A 21,999-nucleotide genomic window follows, 5' to 3' on the forward strand; every position below is an offset into this window, starting at 1 on the left:
AACAGCAGACACACAGAACACACTATGCATGTTTCATTTTTCTTATTCATCATTAAAATCCTTCCACAAGTGTTCAGAAATACCTCTCCTTTGCCAATGTTGTTACAACTAGCAACATATACAAATGTGCACGAGTATCTTGAAATGCTAGACACCATTAGGTAGTAGAAAATAGATCCTTAATAAGCTCAGCAGGTTGGATCTGAATTTTTAAAGGCATAAATCATAAAGCATTTATTGACAAAAGATACACAGAATTAAACTGCTTCCCAGTTTTAAGTCTGCTTATGATACCCACCCTTTTTCAATTTACACATGGTATTCTATAAACACACACAGCTGTCATTAACAGAACTTAAATATTACAAATGGGCTTAGAAATACTTGGAAGTGTTTTATTTTCTCAAAAATGAGGCCAAATTGGACAAATTGGTTCCTGAGCCGTGAATACGAAACACTACAATGGAAGAAGAGTAAAGTGGCACCCCCTAAAGGCCAAGACCTAAATTCTCCCCTCTCAGACAAAACACCATCTGAATAAAAACTGCAAGAATGTCTCTTAAGCTTCTGTCCTACTTTGACCTATGTATGGTACTATACGTACCACTGCTACCACCTTCAGTGGTTGATTTCTCATTTTTCAGCTATAGCACCTGATGATTTTTGTATAATAGTGAACAGAATGGGGAGAAAGATTTTTGCAAAGTTTATGCACGTTACAAAGATTCTGACTCATACAACAACTACAATTAAAAAGGAATGGAAAGACTAAAGCAATAACTAGATTAGTGTCTCAACTACTAGTATATGACAGAGGACAATGAAAAAGCACAGGTGCAAAACGTTACCACTGGATCTGTGAGCAAACAAAAAGAGGAAAGAATAGACTGAATCCTAATGTTTTACCTGATTGATTTAGGGTAGTGAACAGACATTCTGACCAGGATAATAGAGCAAAATTCTGCTCTTATAAGAAGGTGACTATGACACCTTTAATGTTGATATGCTGCAGACCAGACCTGGGTTTTTAGTGTTTCATCTGAAACACATCACCTGTCCCTAAGCATTGTAAACTGCACAACAAATCACTACTTTATTACATATGGACACACAAACATCCATTGCATCCTTACATAAATTATGAAAATAAATGCAATTTGTTCCAAAAATAAGTTACCTGTACATCCTGTATACTGAGCTCAAGCACCTGACTGGTTGATAACTGTGTGTAGTGAACATTAATTCCAGTGAGGCTTGCAAACACCAGCTCTTCAGGGACTTTGTTAACTAAAGATAATCCTATTCCACCTTCTAATTTCACTAGCACCTGAAAACACAAAAACAATTTAAAAAATTCTAGATGTCACACGCACACACACACACACACACAGTTGGCCAGTGCATTTATTTAACGGTTTTAAAAATATACTCATTGCTAGTCAAGTCTTCAAATACATATAGAGGTCCTAAACTATACAACAAGCTTGTGTGACAAGCTGAATGACCTGCTACTTTCACTGCTGAAATTCAGTTTAGAGTTTGGGGTTGTGACATGGAAAAACAACAGAGTAAGAGGTCTGAATAGTGATGAAGATTTATAAAGGACAATATTGTACACACCTCTCCTTCATGGTAAAAAATAAAGCCCTATCATCTTACTTCCAATTCCTGATCTGTGTCTGGATTTTTTAACTTGCGCAGATCTTGTTCCGTAACTGGAAGTTCACCTCCTTCACACGATAAACGATCATTTCTACGTTGGTTAAAATCTGTTATCTAAAACAAAATGAACTACTAAGAACTTTTCCTTATTTATGACAAGAAGAGAAATCAAGTCTATATATGGTAGGACATAAGCTTTACACTAAAAAATACAATGGCAACATTTCTGATCAAATCTGAAACTAATTCTATATTACATGAGATTTTTCCCCTTCATGTTATTACAAATTAATACTGTGCTCTTCTACCTTTCTTTTGCATAAGAATTTACAGCTGCATTGTTATATCATCAAAAATATTCCATACTTTAGCGAAACAGCAGAATAAAAATTAATGACGACACTGTGTCCAGAATTTATGAATAACTTTCACCTGAAGAACTCGAGTTGGCCCATCTGGGACAACTCTGACTGCCAGTACTCCTGACCCAGGCCTCATCTTCTGGTTTATAAACTGCTGTTCAGGTGGAACCGGCCCCAAAAGCTCTAGAGACATATCAGGACCAAGAACCACTTCAGCCCCATCAAACAGACCTGATATTCCTCCTTTTGCCTAGAAAAAAAATTAAAAGCATAAAGTAGAAACACTGAAATGGTACAGAAGGGCACAGATAATGGTGTGGGAATAATTTTAAAATGTATTTCAAAATCACTTCTCTTTTATAGCTCAAGCTATTTCAAGCGACTGAAAATGTATTTTTTCTCTCTCTCTATTTATGCAGCTGGAGAAAAGAATCCACAACTGATTTGAGCAGATTGGCAGTTAGGCCAACCGTACTATTCAGACAGCACAGGTGTAAGAGACGAAGGCTGCAACAGACGTTGTATTTTATGTTACTAAAGTTTCTGGTAAGTGAATTTAAGCAATTTGCAAGGTTAAAAAACAAAAATAGTCTGGGTCCATGATTAAACATTTCCCTTGCATCTTCAGAACTGAAAATGGGATCAAAGCCCTGCTCAAAGTGAATGAAAGTTCTTCTTAAAAAGGTACAGAAAATTTCTTGCATCTGTTTTCTAATCTTTTATAACAGATCCAGAGTTAACTCAAATACACTGTGGCCTTCACTTATTAAAAAGAGACTGACAACACTATGAGTTAAGTCCTTAATAGTGGAACCTCTATTTTTTTGGTTGCTTCAAAATGACAGAGGAACACGCTACCACCACCAATATGCAGCTAAGGTTGGACTGTCCACTGTAAGAGGAATGTCCTAGCTTCTCAGTTTCCACAGTATACACAGATGTTACATCAAAGCAATTCCAATGTACTGCATAAATACACCACACGTAGGATGTATACAACTTGCATGTATATATTACAAGCATGCCATAGTGCACATGGAAAGCCAATATAACATTGTGGAAATTACAGTTTGCAATTTAGTATCTTGACAGATTGTATGTATTTTTTCCCCTCAAGAAGCCAAAAAAGTAATTAGACCGTACTGAGGATTAACTGCTCGCTAAATTTTTTTTTTTTTGTTATTAAACAAAGTCAGTGGAGTCATAAAAACAAGAAAGTCCAGAAACCTGCAAACACAGGGTTAATTCATATGGTTTTAAAAAAAGATTTCTCCTGTTTAAAAAATGGTTTTGAATATGTGCTCTTGGATTGCAAACTTGCACAAGTTTCAAACAAAGAAAATTTTACTACCCAAGTTTTGTTCATAAGGAAAGTGCCGGGAAAATGGATGGCAAAGGGGACTGACTATGGTCTGTAGAGCCTTCCTATGAAAGATAGATTAATAGTGGCTGGAATTTATCACAAACTGCTTGATGGCCAAAGTGAAATCAATTTGATGCTCTCAGTCTAGGTCCCAAAGGACACACATCCACATCATAAATACATCAGATTGACACAGACTGGCATTCTTGTTGGTGGTCTCAGCCAAGAGGCTAAGAAGTGAATGAACATCGAGACTGAATTACACTTTCATCTCAAGAAAAATCTCTTAAGATCAGGATTTAAACACATTGGCAGGAGCAATGTGGGAGTGTTTCACCGCTGCTGTCCTTTTTCTCTCTCTTTCCTAGAGATTGAAATCCTCTATCTCCAAGATTCTCAATCTTGCACCTTTGACGAGCATAGTATTCACATAAGCTGCATCAGACCAGAACTGCAGACAGATAGTCTTAAAAGGCCATTGTGAAACACAATAATATTTTCCATAATTTTTATCCTCTCTGCTTGTAACAAAAAGATTTGTCTCAAGTTTGAAACTGGATCTTGACGGAATATTTCCTCCTCCATTGCATGCATATGCTGTTTTGTTGTTATAGGATTAGTCATCAGCATGGCAGAGATGCTGGTGTTTTGTTTTGAATGAATAAACATAACTGAAGCAATTGTTTTGGAAAAAACAGCACATAAAATTACATGGAATTTAGAAACAAGAAAAGAAAGTCAGGTCAAATATAGGGCTCACAATTCTTGACAGTGTCCCTTTAACCACGGAATTCTGAATAGTGATGCTATTATCCTATAATTTACAAATCCATTCCAGATGCATAATATAAGTCAGTCAGTCTTTGATCAAAGGGCTCACACAGCAAATATCATACTCCCTCTTTACACTAAGTCAGGGTTGATTTCTATTGGTACAGCTTGCACAACACATGGTCTTTGAACATGATATTTTATAATAAAATATCAACTTAGCACAATCATATTTATCACAAAAATCAAACTCTGTTTTCTACTGCAAGAGGTAGTATACGTACACAGAATATACCTTCTAAAAACTTTGTAAACAAGATACAGATAAATATGAGTAAAACAGAAAGATACAAAACACATAGCAACAGCTACAACAGATCATAAATTTCAACATTCTTTACCTTTCAGGGCCAGAATTTCAAAACAACGTCTCACATTTCTGAGCATGTACCCTGCATGCAGGTATCAGAATTTATCAGATGCAAATGTATGTGTTAGTTGTTTGAAAAGTGCATGTACAAATGCCATACAGAACTTAATAAAGCATGCATGACTGGAAACAAGGTTGAGGTATGAAAGTCACACACAACTCCAACTGACATCAGTGAGTTGTAGGTGCTCTGCATCTCTGAAAATCAGGCCCTTAGGCCAAAATTTTCAGATTTGGGTGCCTTAAGTTAGACATCTAAAACCCTATTTTAGCAGTGATGCGCAATTCTGGCTTATATTAACTTTTAGTGGATTTAAGTGCCTAACTGTGGTACCCAAGACTGAGAACTCTGGTTCCAGTTTTCCAATTTGTTATTTGCAAATCCACAAAGATAGGTTGCTTCATGTTTAATATCAGGGGGGTAGCCATGTTAGTCTGGATCTGTAAAAAGCAACAAAGAGTCCTGTGGCATCTTATAGACTAACCGATGTATTGGAGCATAAGCTTTCGTGAGTGAATACCCACTTCGTCAGATGCATGCCATGCATCTGACAACGTGGGTATTCACCCACGAAAGCTTATGCTCCAATACATCGGTTAGTCTATAAGGTGCCACAGGACTCTTTGTTGCTGTTCTCATGTTTAATGAATTTTTACCAACAACAATATGTGAAGACAATTAAAAGTGTTTCTTAAATTTACATCATGTGATTTGCAACTGGAATCTTTGGGGTTTTTCCTCACCTCTTTCAAAGTTTGGTCTTTTAAACAAAGCTTGTAATACCACTGCCCATCTGATTTGGACACCAATCACCTCAGCCAGCAGTCAAAAGAAGTTAGATGTAGAATAATTAATACTGACCTGTACAACGAGGCCATGCATACCACAGGTTAACTTGCCATCTCGAAAACTCCACGTCTGAGTAGTACTGCGCCTTCGATCTGGCTTTCTCAGCATCAGGGGCTCATACCTGGAAAAAAACAACAAGTGACAGACCAAAAATTTCTACTTTCAGATTCCATTGTTGGGGAGTTTTTAATTAGTCATGCATCCCCATTTTGTTCTATTCTGGCTTCCTCACCCTTAGCTCTTGAAAGTATAATTTCAATTTGCTCCTGCTGCATTGCATGAACTGTCCATTTATTTAAGGGCAAAGGCAACCAATAATATGCGTGAAACACAAAAGAGATACAATACACATATGAAGACAAATAGTATTTAGTGCGTCAGTAAGGCTCACAGTCTAAGAATGAAGTACTCTATTTATCCAAAGGGACAGACAGCCCAAGCAATGTTAGGTGTATCTCCATCATGGCCGGAAAAGAGCAATTTTGGGAGTGGGGTGGAATAATTCAATCCATGTGCCCTTTTAATATTTAGCCTTTGCTGCTCAAGGGCAGCCAGTCAGTACCACTTGTGGTGGTGGTAGTTTTAGTGATGTGGAGACTCATTCTCAAGGAATTGTTCTGTGACAAAACACTTATGAGATGGTAATTTCTGGGTTTTACCAGCTCTGGCTGGATTCAAACTGGTAGTATAGCAGTGAGAGGCTATGAATACAATTACTGATCCCTCAAGTCATCCAATAATCTAATGTGGGTATTTTAAACATCTTAGACTATTTAACTTTTGTAACTTTTTACAGTTGTACTCTTTTATTTTTTAAATTTATAACAATTAAATAGAAATCCTATCCAGAGAACCTGTTATCTGTGACTGCAGCCAGGCCGGCAATATCTAAAATCATGGAGGACTCAACAGATCGAGGAGAAGAAGGCTTATTGGGGTTATGAGGAACTGAGGAACCTTCATGGCAAAGCATGCCGGTGCCAGTCATTCTCCAAAGTTGGGATCGCTTTCCTGGCTCCTGTAGCATATGCATAAAAGATTAAGTTGATCATAAATAATGCAGAGCAAATAATATATATTTATATTTAATTATTGAATTCATTAAGTGATGGTATTTGGAATGACTTTTACATATCCATGTTCACAGCCCTGATTTAAAATTAGGTGCTAATAGTACATATTGAAGTCTACTGCAAGTATCAAAACATTGATATCAAATGTGCATAAACCCCACACATATTGGTAAATCTGAAATGCTGTTCAATAATGCTTCTATTTTCAAAACATGTGCTTTATTTACATACATTTCTTAAAAGTTTTGTTAAGAAATAATTGGCTTACTGACATTGCCATCTTCTTTTACAACAAAAGGACTTCTCATCTGCAACTTCATCACCACCTCTAACTTCTCTCTTGGTCCTTTACACTTCACTATAAGCCAAGAGGCATCTCATCTCTAAATTTAATGTTTCTTACTACTTTTATTCTGATTACTCCCTTCTCTTTCTCTATCTTTGACCTTCATATCTCTCCCTCATCAGTGCATGAAGGTACTTGAACTTTCTTCAACAGAAGATTTCTAGTTTCTTTTCCTCAAATACTCACCATTTTTTCTCTCCTGTCCACTCCCTTAATTTCCATACCTGGCTTCCCAGAAATCTCTGCTCTTCTATGCTTTTCTCAGAGCAGAAATATCTGCAAGACCCATATCCAAATCTGTTACTATACACTTCATTCTTCTTTTGATCTATCAGTCTATCATCTTTTCCCTTAAACTCCTCATTGGACCATTGCAACTACAGTATTGTTGGCATCCAACCACCTCCTCTCCAGACTATCATTCCTACAGTATATAAGCATGATCACTTCACTTAGTGATCTTGGTTGACCTGTATCAATTCCCTTCTCCCAATGAATACAAACTTCATGTCAACCAACTATTTTCAAATCTTTCAGCAGCTTTGGCTCCACTCACTCTCTGGACCTCCCACACACTACATCCCCCTCCAGCCCCCTCAGTAGTACCTTTTATTCTGCTAGGTCTGACCTACTCTGATCTCTTCCTTCTTCACTATTAAATAATTAATAAGTGCTATAAAAGTCTTAAGTATTATTATGATCATAATGAAAGGATCTTTAATGACTTATTTTGCCTATAACAGATTCTCTCTGTTCTCCATCTTACAGAGGCTACTAACCTTTACAAATCCAAACCTAAAACACCACATTTCCTCTGTTTCCTTCTCCCAACTCCCTTCAGCACCTACCCCATCTCACTCTTTTATAGTCAGTCTATTGTATTATGGACGTTGCATTCTTTTTTAACAGAATATAAAATATCTTGCAATACTAAATACACAACTAAAACAAACTATAATTGGGTAATATTTAGAGCAGGGTTCTAAAGTGTCTGTGCTACTAGGATCATACAGCAACAACATCCTTAGCGAAATACTGTTTTCTGAATCTCATACCTTTTTCTTTAGTATGACTCTCTGTGTCTTTGGAGAAACATCCAGGACAAGCTCTGCACAAGCAACGTCTTTATTTGAAGCAACTGGCCTTCCAGTTCCCTCTTGCAAACTAGAATTGCGAGAAAATCCAACATGCATTCAGATACATTCCTATACAAATACATTCCTATACATTCTGTCTCTTCTGAACACTGAGTCAGAAACATACCTAACTATTAACAGGACAACTTATGCTTATCCTTCACTACACATTATGCAAATTTAAGTCAGGTTACCCATTACACTATTTCCCCTCATTTTTGGAATCATTAGGGTAAACCATAAACATATGGTATTTACATTATTAAAAGTGTTGAGTCTGGAATTAGTAATGGGAGCTAAATGTCCAACTCAGAGTTCAATTTGACAGACAGATTAATGTTTTCATTGCTTACATCAATATTGGTAGGGCAGAATCAATATTTTCATCAAAAGCGATCTTCAGTGTTCTATAACTCAGTTACACAGGCGTATCTGGACTGAAACGCAACTAGTAAGTTACAAGCAATAGTTGCCCTGTGGCAGTGCTCTGAACCACCACGGGTAACATCAAGTTTTGGATACATGTCCTGATCGTTCATTCCCTTGGATGGCAGATATTGGGGTAACTGTGGATGCAGTAAGTTAAATCCTCAAGGGGACACTACAGGAAATGAATAATGCTAAGCTCTTCATCTTTCAACAATTAGACAGAGAGAGGAGATACTGATCAAAAGAAATCATATCCAGAAGAACTGGTGGACAATGTGCTTTGTACCTGTGAACATCTTGAAGTCCATTTAATATTTAGTTCACATTTTAACTAATCTTGGCTCAGTCATGATAATAAGCAACATATACATGTAGTGACATCTTCCACTATAATCTATAGTAACAAGAATGTTATAAGAAAGCCTCACTCAAAGATCAATTCCCCTCTATTTGAGATATTCAGTGATACTCAATTCAACTGGAGACATCACAAAGAGCAGATATCCCAGCTCAAGACACCAGGTCCTAATCTCACTTTTCTCAGAAATCAGTTCCCCACCTCCATCTTCCAGTGGATACCATTACTAACCTACCTCCCACCCACGTTTTCCACCATGATCTAATCTGGTATGGAACCAGATCTTTCTTTCTTCCACTGCTGCTTCCGTGGCTCACAGTACTACAACTCTGTCTTTGCAATACGAGAAAAGACTCAATGCTCTAATATTAATGACAGCTTGAAGTTAAAAGAACTGAAAGACCAGTACTAATTAAAAGTAGAGATTCATTCCGCAAGAAAAAATTAATCATGTAAGCAGCATACTTCATGCAGTACACCAGCTACTCTTTAAATGTATGTGCCGTGAGTATTAATTTGTTTGGCAATACATAAAAAAGTTACGTATCACAAGACCATGTGAGATAAGCATCATATTACCAAATTTAGAACAAGAAATACAACACTGGAATCCTGATTCCCAGCCTTCTTTTCTAACTAATAGGCTCCTCTTGCTGATCCTCTGGCCAGCATAAGTTTATCAATATGTGAAATCCTTACACAGATAAGCACTGTATAACAGCAACAGTTTTTAAAAAGAATAGCTTTAATTGATGGCTGAATAGTCACCATTTGCTTTTAAAGGCTAGTTTCAATATAATATGAAAAAGAGTTACCCTGAGAAAGTATACGTAGCAGCAATATAAATGAAATTTTCATAATAAAGCTGTTTGCTGTCTTGAAAGTCATTCATGCTGCAGGTAATTTCTGAGGAGCCTGCCCCTTTAACTGTTAGCATGATAAAAGGTGGTAGGGTGGGTTCATCCCATGCATAATCCAAAGAAGTCATTGGCTTCACTTCTGTGCAGAGTCTGGGCTCTGCAACACCATGTTGAGTAAAAACAACTGGGACCTATAATAATGAAAGAAGACTTTAGAAAATGGTATGTGTAAGTGATTTAGGAGTCAGTCGCTATTGCCAGTGTAGTTCAGGGTTGTGATTTTGTAGTTTTTCAGCACTTCAGTTGCATTCTATATGTCATATGTTATTTCCCTGAATTGACTAAAATTTATTCCACACCATTTCAATTTTTGCTTCCTTCTTATGGTTTAAGAAATTTTATTTCTTCATACAAGTCTCAACATTAATGTTTGTCTGATAATGAATGTTAATATACTTTGCACTTACAGAATATCTTTCATCCAAAGCTCCCAATGCCTTTGATCCTCTGGGAGATATTATTTTATATATAAGCAAGCTGAGGTCTAGCTAAGTTGGATGATTTGCCCAGGGTCATACAACAATTCAGCATCAAAGCCTGAAATAGAACTGGGTCACCCTGAATCTCAGTCTCCTATTCTAAACACAAGACATACTTCCTTGTAGGATAAAAATAAGAAAGAACTTGCTTTTACAATTGCTAGCATGGAACTTAGATAATGCCTCACTTTAGGCATCTCCAGTGGATAGGGTGTAGGACTGAGAATCAGAAGGCATGGACTCTATTCCCAGTTATGCTATTAATGTGCTGTATGACAGAACAAGTTATAAATCATCTACATCTCAGTTTCCCCATCTGTGAGGGTATCAATACCGACCCCCCTTTGTAAAAGAGCTTTGAGATCTATACAAGCAGCAAAGAATCCTGTGGCACCTTATAGACTAACAGACTTTCTGTTAGTCTATAAGGTGCCACAGGATTCTTTGCTGCTTCTACAGAACCAGACTGACACGGCTACCCCTCTGATACTTGAGATCTATACAGAGAATCATAGAATATCAGGGTTGGAAGGAGCCTCAGGAGGTCACCTAGTCCAACCCCCTGCTCAAAGCAGGACCAATCCCCAGATTTTTACCCCAGTTCCCCAAATGGCCCCCTCAAGGATTGAACTCACAATCCTGGGTTTAGCAGGCAAATGCTCAAACCACTGAGCTATCCCTCGTGTGTGTTTTTCATGTCTAGATTATAATAATAAATGATTAATAATAATTCAGTAAGATGATGCTTTCTAGTACGAAGCTCAGTAACACAAACTTGTTCTGAAAACTTAAAAGATTTGAATGCTGAAATATACAAATGCTTCACACTATGTGAACTTTCCGATCACTTCACTGGACAAACTGGTGCAGTTCTTTTACAGAATAGCTGAGAACACATCAAGTACACACAATCAAAATTGTTCTTACTTTTCAATGGTTCTATAGCTCTTTACCTTGGAAAAATTGTCTATGCGAAAAGGAGGAGGTAACTGATCGGTGTCACCAAATGAGATGCGGTACGTGGCTCCTCGAAGAGTAATTTCAACTCGTAAAAAGTAACATTTTCCAAGAGTGTCTCTGCAGAACATTAACAAAACACCATAATACATTTAAAGCATTCATAAACTGGAGCTATAAACTAGTATGTAGGTCAGCATTGTGTAACCAATGCTGCATCAATTAGTCAAACAATTTCTGCAACAGTTTAGGCATATATTTAAAAAAGGTACAGTAGAAAAATAATGTAATCTAATCCTCCAGCTAAACAACTTGCTTGGGCAGGACTTCCCCCAAGATAAGTGCAATCATTCATTATTTCTTTTATGCAATTCTGTTTGGATTATTAAATTGTGCTCGTCACCATGATACGTGTAAGCTGAATCATCTCCATGCTGATAAAATCCTTGGACTTTAACACTGTAGTACATTTCTCTCTCTCTCTCTCACACACACCACGTAGACTATTTCACAGCAAATAGCAAACATACACAAGCATTCACAGCTCTTTTAATTAAGATACTTAACAGTCCACCAGTCAGAAAGTATCTGCTTTTCACATTAAACCATCAAAAAACAGGTCATACACAAGAGAAGCAGACATCTGACTTGTTATTGTAGTCTCAAGTTTAGACATTTGCTTCTTTATCAGACACAGAAGACAACTTTAAATATATATCATCCATGTACAGTAATTACCTCATATTGATATGGAAAGAGCTATTTTTGTTGACTTCAAAACCCCCAGACCAAACACAGTTTGGAATTTCCATTAGCCGTACGCATAATAATTGATCGTAATCATTACGTGGCCAGTGAAACACAACGCTGGAACCAGGAAGAGTGGAGATATAGCCATCAGGATTTGAGGTACCCTAATAACAGAAAGACAGGCAGTAACATCACCACCACCTTAAAAACAATACACTGCAAACAATCTATACAGACCGTGAAATTTGAATGAAGCAATTTTTTCATGAAATGAATGGTAGCAATTGGATACACAGGAAAATATATTCTCATAACTAAGTATTAATAGTAGTTTATATTTTCACACCAACTTTCATCCTGAAGCATCTCCAAATAATTTACCATTATATATATCTCAACACTGCAATGGCATCACTTCTTGAATGGAGGGGATTAGAACCTAATGTCACAGAATGTGTTGCATAATGGTAGGGGGAAGGGATATTCTGGGAAAGGGCACACGTACAAACCCCTATTTCTTTAAAAAGAATCACAGGATCTTTAATATGCATACAAATTATATAGGAGCTCATTTTTCAAGGTCTGATCCAACAGCCTGACAAGAAACTCAGATATGTCTAATTCAGAATGGCAGAATCAACACTATTGGGATTTTACCTTGTGATAATTAACTTCCCCTCCTTTAAAGATAATCTTCTATGAAACATGTTTACGCTATTAAAAAATATGAAATATTTGCTAGTAGAAAGGTAGTCTTACCTGACCTCTGGCAAATTCTCGTTGAGCAAAGGCAAGTTTGTGTGATGATTTATTATCTAATAGGTAACGGGGTGCAAATGTTACCATGCAAGTGTCAATATAACGACCTCTGCCCTTCTTAACATCAATACCTAAGAAGAAGAAATAGTCTGTTAAAAATAAAAATATCTACTGTCTGAAAAAAAATTTAGTATAAGAAATGTAAACTTTTAAAATAATGTTTCTCTGACGCAATGCATATGTTCTACAGCTTGCACATATTTTAAACAGAAATAGTAAACAAAATCTGGTTTATATAATGCCATCTGCTATACTTTTTATGGTCTACAAAGTGGAATGTAGTAGTTTAGTCTTGTCAGCATTATAGATGGCACAAGACTAGTTTGGGGTCCTTTTCAGAAGTTATGTTTATTTTCCTCTTCAAAAGAAGGGTCCAAACCATCTTCAGTTGGAGTCTTAGGGGTGTGAAGTAAGTCACCATGAGCTCTTCAAATCATGAAAACCAGGTACATGAACACTGATAGGCAAATACCAATACTACTGAACACCCCCCCAGAAGTTCCTCAAAACACTCTGGGGAAAAGCACTTCATTGTGAAAATTCAGCCTGAGGTTTCAACGAACGGTGGAGTTCTGAAGAAGGAGGAATAATTATGTCCTTGGGGCACTGACAGAGAAGTGAGTAAGTCATGCTCTCCCAGTCCTTTTACTGGCTTACCTAGGTTGCTGTGCAGCAATAGAGATGGGTAAAATGGGACTACACTGCGGTTCAAACTCGGTGAGCCAGAATCATGTTTAAACAAGGCATTAAAGGATATGAGTGAAGGACAGTGAGTCAAGGCAGAGCCTAACAACAAATTGACAAAATAAATTTTTCATCCCATAAAATTCAGTGGGTTGCTTGGCCCTTAGGCACCAAAACCATGAAGCATTAATTATATCCAAATTCCTTATTACTGAGTTCTAACACCCTTTGGGCCTCCCTGTCTTTAGTCAATTATCTGTGTCCCCCACTCCCACCCAATGAACTTTTCTTTCAAACAGCTGCTTTAGTGGCTCTTCTCTTCCATCCAATATTCCTCCCCCCTGATTCCAGAAAGTAAAAATGCGTTTAGGAAAAAGCGAAAAATTATATGAACACCACGAGAAAGGAGAAACACCCTGGAAACAGACATGGAGTAAAAAACAAAAAAAGGAGGGGGGGACAAAAGAGGTCTGGAAACAAAAGCACCTATAAATACCCAACATGAAAAACACCCAGGCAGGACATGGCGTAGAAGCTACAGTAGAGACATTCAAAAGAAATTCAGGAAGTATGCAACAGTGCCTGTAGGGAGAGTCAAAATGGTGCTTTGAAAACTACTACATAAGTGTAAATATGTAAACATAGGAAGCATGAAAGGACAGTCTGCAAACAGAGTTCACAGAAACTCAGAGCACTGAGGAAATACAAAATAAAAAATAGCTCAGATAACTCACACTGTCAGTGCTTGGAGAACACATTTTAATTACTATAGTTGCTATTCCAAATAACAGAGGGGTAGCCGTGTTAGTCTGGATCTGTAAAAGCAGCAAAGAATCCTGTGGCATCTTATAGACTAACAGACGTTTTGCAGCATGAGCTTTCGTGGTTGAATACCCACTTTGTCGGATGCAAGTGCAAGTGTATTCACCCACGAAAGCTCATGCTGCAAAATGTCTGTTAGTCTATAAGGTGCCACAGGATTCTTTGCTGCTATTCCAAATAAGTCAAGTATTCCTATTGAACTTCTTTTCAATACTACTTTATTCAGTTCTTTTCTGCTACACCCCAAGAAACTAAGAACTTTTGCTTCCTTTATTTTCCTTAGGATTTCAGCTTTCATCACTATCAATAGCAGCATGTGCTAACATGCTTCTCTGAAAAATCTTTCAAGTACACTGAATCAGAAAACCTAGCCAGTGGTGCAGTTCCTTAGGCTAAAATCAACAAACCTGATGCAAGCAAATAATGTACTAACAATTTGAAATATGGACTAATTTAATCTATATTCTCTCACTCAATTTGACAGCACACATATATAAGGTTAACTGCAACATTCATATGAAAGTTCCAAGTCACTTTAACACACTAGCAAAAAACCTACATACTGGCAAAGTCTGTTTTTGTATTAAGGACCCAAAAGTCCAACGAAGTCAAAATTTTAGCTATGTACTTTCCCCCCCCTGTTTATTAGACTAAATGTGTAAAATTGGCTGTGGTAAATTTACACCATCAATTATAATTTGTGACAACTTGTTTTGACACCAAGGAACGGGTAATTTGTCTCATACCTTAATAGTCAACATTGCAGCAAGATTCCTACAATGCATCAGGAGAAAAGATCCAAGTAACATAAGATTTATATTTCTAAGATATGTTATTTGCAATGCAAAACTACCACCACAGTTTTGCTCGATGATCTTTTAAAGACAACTGCTTTGGGAAATGTACCAGCCTGTTATGTTTTCCATTAGCTGAAATAATATTCCTGCACAGCCCCACCTTGTTAATATATGACCTGTGCTGTCTTGCTTCATAACAAATGAAGTTCTGAACCTGGCCTCAGAGAGAAAAACCTCTCTAGTCAGAGGGGGGGGGCAAATATCTTTTAATGAAAAGGAAAAACTGACACACCCCAAATTTTAGGGTCAGATCAAGATGGATTACTTTCTATTACACAGTGTCAACAAGGTTTATGCGGCCACTCAGATTGCATTTCAGTAGTACTGATGTTTGTTCCTACTAGAAACCTTGAAGTGTTAATGGAGATTTCTGTCTCATATGCCACAGGGGCCGAGGATCAGACCCAGAAGACGTTACTCTAGTTCTACATTCTTAACAAAAGGTCAGAAGCTGAGCTTTCTTTGGTAGGATTTGGCATGTTCCCGTGCAACATCTATTAACAGAAATGAATACAATGAAGTTGCTGGGACTGTGATGTTTAGAAAGAGGCTAGTCAGAAATGATATTTACAGAAAAATCAAGAAAAACAAAAATTTCCACTAAGGTTAAAATAGTGGAGCAGGCGCCTTATATGTTTTAAGATATACCTGGATGTTTTTTAGATAGGTTAGATCAGAAGTAATCAGAAAAGAGACTATGAAGAAAAATGGAAGCTGCTGGGTTTGGGTGCTGATTTTTTTTGAAAATCTGAGCTTGGTAATTTATAAGTAACACCACATAAATTACAAAGCACTTTACCCTCTTTATTCTTACAATCCTCTTGAGGGGTAAGTACAGTAGGTATTAGCATTTTACGGATAGGGAAACTCAGGTAAAGTTAAAGCTATTGCTCAAGGCCACAAAAGATATCCATGTCGCAGCTAGGAAGTATGCAACAGTATACAGGAATTCCAGACCCCTGGGCCCTGTGTTCAGATTATACCACTTTCTTATTGTATTAACCTTTCCCAGATAGAGACTTGTTTTTAATATCCCATTAGGCCATGGGTATAATGAGTTTAATAGCCTAAATCTGTCTCCATCACAAGAGCACTGCATAATTCAATGGAAAAAATCTTGACATAATTCACATTAGAAGTCCCTTTTCAGTGAATAATGAAGTTAAGGGCAGGGAAGCTTGTTCCCCAAAACTCTTTATAGTCACTGCAGTATTTGAGAGACCAAGACTATGTATGTGTGGTTTGTTCGGAGAGGTAGAGGAAGAAAATTTATGTCTTACTGTTATATGGAGGTAAATGGTGGCTGCACCATTTCTGTAATATTTAACAAATTGATCCACGATTACATACCAATGTTATAAATCAGGCCAGGTCGGTTTCCCTGCTGGATCACTTTAAGGGCTCGGACACCGCTGCCTCCATCCAGTGAGAATCCCTGACACCAGCCAGGCATACCTTTGGGATGGATTCCTTTCCCAATTCGCATTGTACAACTATGGGTAATGAAAGAACATGCTGATTTACTCATCTAAATAAAGGGTTAAGTATCAGAACAATACTTTGGTGGTTTTTCTACTGAACCTAGATGTATTCAGACTGTATATACTAACAAAACTATTACAACCTACAAGCAAAATCTCTTGCCTAGTAATAATACATTACATATTTTAGCATGTTTTATCTAAAATTCTTTAAGCATCTAGCAAACATTAATGAAAACTCAACGGCCATAGGCATTATTAACACTATTTTTCAGGTGGGTAAACTGAGGCAAGGAGAGTCTCAGTGATTTGAATACTTTTTTTTAAAGTAGTAAAATATCTATGTGACTAAACAAATTTCAAAATCACATTTTCCTAAAATTAGCAACCAACTTCGTATTTTTACCTTCTGTTTTTAATTGTTTTTTTCCATGGCAGATCAGTTAAACCTCTTAATAATCAACAAATCTATGTTTCCTTTCAATAATAATCACCACCACAAATACCAAGGTCTTATATAGCACTATTCATTAGCAGAACTCAAAGCACTTGAAGAAACTGTGATGTGCTCAATAAAATGTTGCAAATTTTTCTTCCTCAGATTAGGTTCAACTTAATATTAGAGAAGTCCTATTTCTCAGACCACATCACAAAAATCACCATCACAATTGGCAGTATCCATTATCTTTCTGACAATCTCAACCAAAGAGCCTAGGAATTAAAATAGTCTTGGAGAGAATTTTTCATTTACTAAACTAGAAAAAAAAATTTATAAGTCTTGATTTTTTTCAATATACATTTTCACCAATGATTAAGAATGGTCATTAAAGAGTGAATCATATTTCCAGAGGGCAATCCATTAAGAAATCTCCTGACAGACTGCTGCAACTATACATGGGGATCGATGATCAACGGATCCATGTAGTAGCAGACTCTCCCTAAGAACAACTGCATATAGCTAGGCAGGAAGCCTGTGCTGAGATTAACCCTGATGCATCATGAAGTTTAACAGCTCCAAAATCCTGCCATTCCCTTGTGCAGCAGAAACATAGCAGTTCTGCTGCAGGTAGTAGCTAACTCATATATGAAATGGGTAGTTTGGGGCAGTTTTTGAGGCTGATGGATATGTTCACAATAATATGTCAAAATAGGTGGGGAAAAAATCAGCAAAGAACTGAACTATAAGTCATTGAAGCAGTAATAAGCCACTACAAATTACAAAGACTCCTCAATTTTCCTTTTTTGCTGTTAAATATTTTCAATATATTTAAATTTGTATTTTTATAAAAATATATATGTGTGTACACATATGTATATAATTGAAAACTGTCCCTGTTTTTTAACAAGTTCAGTCAATTAATTTGTTAAATTCAAACACAAAAGGTAGACTTTTTTAAACACACTTTTTGAGTAATTGTTTGATATTTATAAACATGCCTACTCTTTTGTGTCTTTTTATGCTAGTCAAATTATTTTAGTTGTAGTAAGGACATTATCAGAGTGAGCAGTCTGGTAAATTTCCTCAGGGAAAAGAGACTTTGATTTTCTGCTTTACCAAGTTATGAAAAGAAGCATGATTTCCATACATGTAAAATAAAACTAGCCAACCAAATGGTTAGTTTTCAGTATCAAATGTCTAAATAGTGAGTAAGCTCATTTCAATATCTCAAACTAAACACCTTACCACATCATCCTGCCAATGAAGGATTTTTCCTACAGGATATTCATACTTAAGTATCAGTACCAGATCCTTTCACTAATTATTTTCATTCTTTGTAAGTATTTTTCCTTCCCATCAACATTACTTACAAGTTTGCCTGTTCTTTGTCAGCATAACAGAAGAGAAGCGGGCTCAGGCTTCTAGCAAGCTCATGTTCTTCAAACTGACCTGCAGCATCTGTCTTTGCATTGTCCTGTCTGAAGATCAGTGGTAACCCTGTAAACAAAAATAATCGTAAATTAAACTTTAATTTACACTCAAATTTAAAACAAAAATATACCAAGTTTTAAAATGTTCATTGCAACAACTCAGTTATTTAATTGTTTACAAGACCTTCACAATGAGAATGGATATTTGCTTTTGATGCAGCCTATTTTCTGCAACTTCATTTCCTTTAATCCACTTTCAAAAGTCGTACCTGGCTGCACAGCAAATCAATACTAAATATCATCCTCATTTCCAGGTGAGTGACTGTCAGTAGTAGTTATGAACGGCTAAGTTAAACATACCTGTTTTGTTAATGAGCCAATATGGAGCAGAAATGAATATTTTGAGAGACCCTTCAGCTCGACATACAATCCTTATGGTTAGGTTTAGTTGTCGCTTGTTGACATCATACAATCGCATTCGGACCATATAGTTTTGTGTCCCAGGAGGAATCAACAACTCCTTGCATAGTGGAAAATTTTCCAAGGACACTCCTAAAAAACAAACACACATACAAAAACATGTTCTACTGATTGTTCTGAGAAAGAGTCAAGGTTTCCTGCAATATTTTGTACAGCTTTCTCTGATTTTACTTCCTTTTAAAACTACCTGTTTAACTTTCAAACATGAGCTAAGAATTTACTGTGATCACAGTCCTCAAACTAAATCTCAAATGATATATATGCCTTGCGCAGGCCCTCTGCACAATGGCAAATTTCATCTGAGAATATTCTCACAGCTCAGCCAGTGTTGAAAAAAACAATTCTGTTATATCTATCTATCTTCCTTCAATACCAGTATTTCTAATGCACTCTTTCCAGTAGTATATGGGCACAGAATATCTTAATTGCAAACAAACTAGAATTTTTTTGATAGTTATTTTTAAAAATAAGGCAATTTCTTGTGGCAATAAAATTAGCTGATGAGAAATTTCACATCAACACGTGCACCTGATGTGCAGCACTCACACGGACGCTACTCAGAGAAGAACTACTTCATACTAGCCTGATGCACATTAACTATCTGTGTGGATGCTGCAGCTGCGCACTTAGAATTCCCTAGTGCACTTTGATCAAAGCACACTACTGAAGCTTTTAATGCACAGGCATGAGGTCCACCCAGATAGTTAAGGTGCAGCAGGCTAGCATGAGGTAGATAGTTCACAGCAAGCTGGGTATATAAGTTTTTGTACAGCCAAGCCCTCTCAGTACTCTAAAATCTGAAACTGGCCTCACTTGGAAATTTAACATATTACGAATACAGTGTTGCCATCTTGTGATTTTACTGCGAGTTTTGCAACATTAGGTATTTTTCTTTAAGACCTAACTCCTGAAATTAAGTGATTTTGTGAAACTCTTGGCTTTAATTAAGGGAGGAAGCGGGAAGGCGGGAGAAATAAGCTTCCAAACCTGATGGTTGCATTGAAAAAAGTCTTGAAAACGTGACTCGAGTGTACCATAAAGGCTCAGAAACCAGAAAGAAAAGAAAAAGAACCCCAAAATAATTATTACTTTTTTTTAAAAATCATGATTTTAAAGCCAATTTCCTGATTTTGAGTGGGCCTGGCTCATGATTTTGAACGTTTAGGGTTGCCAATACTGCAAATATCAGAAACAGAACGGTTGGGGTATGTATGTATGTACATATTGCACTGCACATTGCTGGTCTTTCACAGCATTTCATGGTTAGCCATGACAAGGCCCCTTCCTGACTGAATTCTGTATAGGATATCTAATAAGAGAGATGCATTTTTCTTTTCAGTTTAGAGTTCAATAAGACAGGTTAAAACTTGAGTGTAGAGAAGGACAATCATATTTTTCTGCAAACACTGGACAAGGAGAAGCTGACATATTAAAGACACACAATTTCTTTCAACTGTAGTATCTCAAGATCAGAGCTGAGCTGAGCTTATAGATACATCAAATGAAGTCTACACAGCACCTCTGAAAATTTCAGCATCAGTTTCCTCCTACTCCCAGTATTTCTCCAAGACCTCCACGGTGTGTTGGCCTGAAACAATTACTTCCGCCTTGCAAGACTAATGTGGGACCAGATGACTCTACTAATGCCTCCCTTGCTCTGAAAGTCTTCCAACCCCTACCAGTGAGAGGCACACTAATCATCCCAGCTACTCAAACCCTATTAAACCCCCCTGGTAACAAGTGCCCACAAACTGACAGCACCCACTCATTTGACAGAGCCTTTAAGGATATGTCTACACAGCAACTGTGCCAGCTGACTTGGCCTCGTGGGGCTGAGGCTGCAGGGGTGTTTCACTGCTGTGCAGCCTTCCAGGCTTTGGGACCCTCCCACCTCACAGGGTGCTAGAGCCCAGGCTCCCGCCCGATCCCGTAAGTCTACACAGCAATGAAACAGCCCTGCACCCTGAGCCCAAGTCCTCTGGCACAGGCCAGCTATGGGTGTCTAACTGCTGTGTAGACACACCCTAACACTCCAAGATGTTGCATGGAGGCTACAAGAAAGCCCACAGATGTTTTACATTGTGCTTGATAACACCTAGGCTTGTCCATGACAAGATACCATTTTGAATCTCTGACTGAAATTAAACTACACCAAACTCAAGCCACTAGAGACTCTTGATTGGCTTTTTTGTGGCATTATTTTCTCTGTGTATAGGGAACGAAGGGGAGCAACTCAGATTTCTATCAGATTATTCGCTTTTTTTTCCTAATTTTGTGTGTGTGTGTGTGTGTGTGTGTGTGTGTGTGTGTGTGTGTGTGTGTGTGTGTGTGTGTGTGTGTGTGTAACAATTTCATATGAAATGCTGCAACCCAATGAAAACATCAGATCGTATTAAAAAGCTTATTTTTCTTTTTGGTGCCATAGTTGTTTGTATAACAAAACATGCAGTCATTCTGAGCTGCTCTTGTAGTAACAGCAAATAACAAGACCTCTGTAATACCTTACCAAGCTCAATGTTCTGAGATGTATCAGCTGTATGCAATGCTGCCTCTTTGCCAGGTTTTAGTGTCCCATTAATTGGCATCCCTTTAACATAAAATTCAAGTTCACAAGGTAGCAAGTTACAGATTACCACAGTTGGCAGGAGATAAATGGTATGCCCAGGCTGTCTGAAAATCTGTTTAGCACTGTCAGAAAATATGTTTGAGGGCATGTAATCTGGATAATTCTCCTTCTTTATAGCCACACAAAACCTATGAAGAAAGACAGATGCGTGTGAAAAAAGAGCAATGGACTGAATGGAATAGTTGTACTTTGGCTTCGCAAGCACTAGATTGAATCTCGCGCCACAGTGCAATTTACATGATTCAAAACCCGAACAGCATTTAGAATTAATTCTCCATAATAAACATTTTAAACTTAATTGTCAAATACTCCAAATATTTTGCACTTATATTGACTCATCTGATACTCTCAACACAGTTAACAAACAATTACACCTCATAACAAGTCTGTGAACTACCGCACATAATTATAGTAGAATCTTCCTTAATCTACAGACTGATTATCCCCACAAAAAAGTCCTATTGCACATCTTAAC

The 21,999-nt window shown here is 37.2% G+C and overlaps 1 protein-coding gene across 9 annotated transcripts in view; it reads right to left on the bottom strand.

Moving 5' to 3' along the window:
• VPS13D (vacuolar protein sorting 13 homolog D) overlaps positions 1-21,999 on the bottom strand; it is a 182,156-nt gene that overhangs the window by 83,778 nt on the left and 76,379 nt on the right. For all 9 annotated transcript variants that reach the window (XM_039508774.1, XM_039508778.1, XM_039508782.1 and 6 more), the window contains 14 exons: positions 21,405-21,652; positions 18,779-18,970; positions 18,359-18,485; positions 16,419-16,561; positions 12,646-12,776; positions 11,875-12,050; positions 11,133-11,256; positions 9,596-9,831; positions 7,913-8,021; positions 6,293-6,456; positions 5,451-5,559; positions 2,095-2,274; positions 1,660-1,776; positions 1,178-1,327 (listed from right to left, as the gene is read on the bottom strand). In XM_039508774.1, the coding sequence (XP_039364708.1) occupies positions 1,178-1,327; positions 1,660-1,776; positions 2,095-2,274; positions 5,451-5,559; positions 6,293-6,456; positions 7,913-8,021; positions 9,596-9,831; positions 11,133-11,256; positions 11,875-12,050; positions 12,646-12,776; positions 16,419-16,561; positions 18,359-18,485; positions 18,779-18,970; positions 21,405-21,652 (2,206 nt within the window). The remainder of the gene's footprint in view (positions 1-1,177; positions 1,328-1,659; positions 1,777-2,094; positions 2,275-5,450; positions 5,560-6,292; positions 6,457-7,912; positions 8,022-9,595; positions 9,832-11,132; positions 11,257-11,874; positions 12,051-12,645; positions 12,777-16,418; positions 16,562-18,358; positions 18,486-18,778; positions 18,971-21,404; positions 21,653-21,999) is intronic.

This window comes from Mauremys reevesii, linkage group 21 (assembly GCF_016161935.1).
Source record: "Mauremys reevesii isolate NIE-2019 linkage group 21, ASM1616193v1, whole genome shotgun sequence".
Lineage (NCBI taxonomy): Eukaryota > Metazoa > Chordata > Testudines > Geoemydidae > Mauremys > Mauremys reevesii.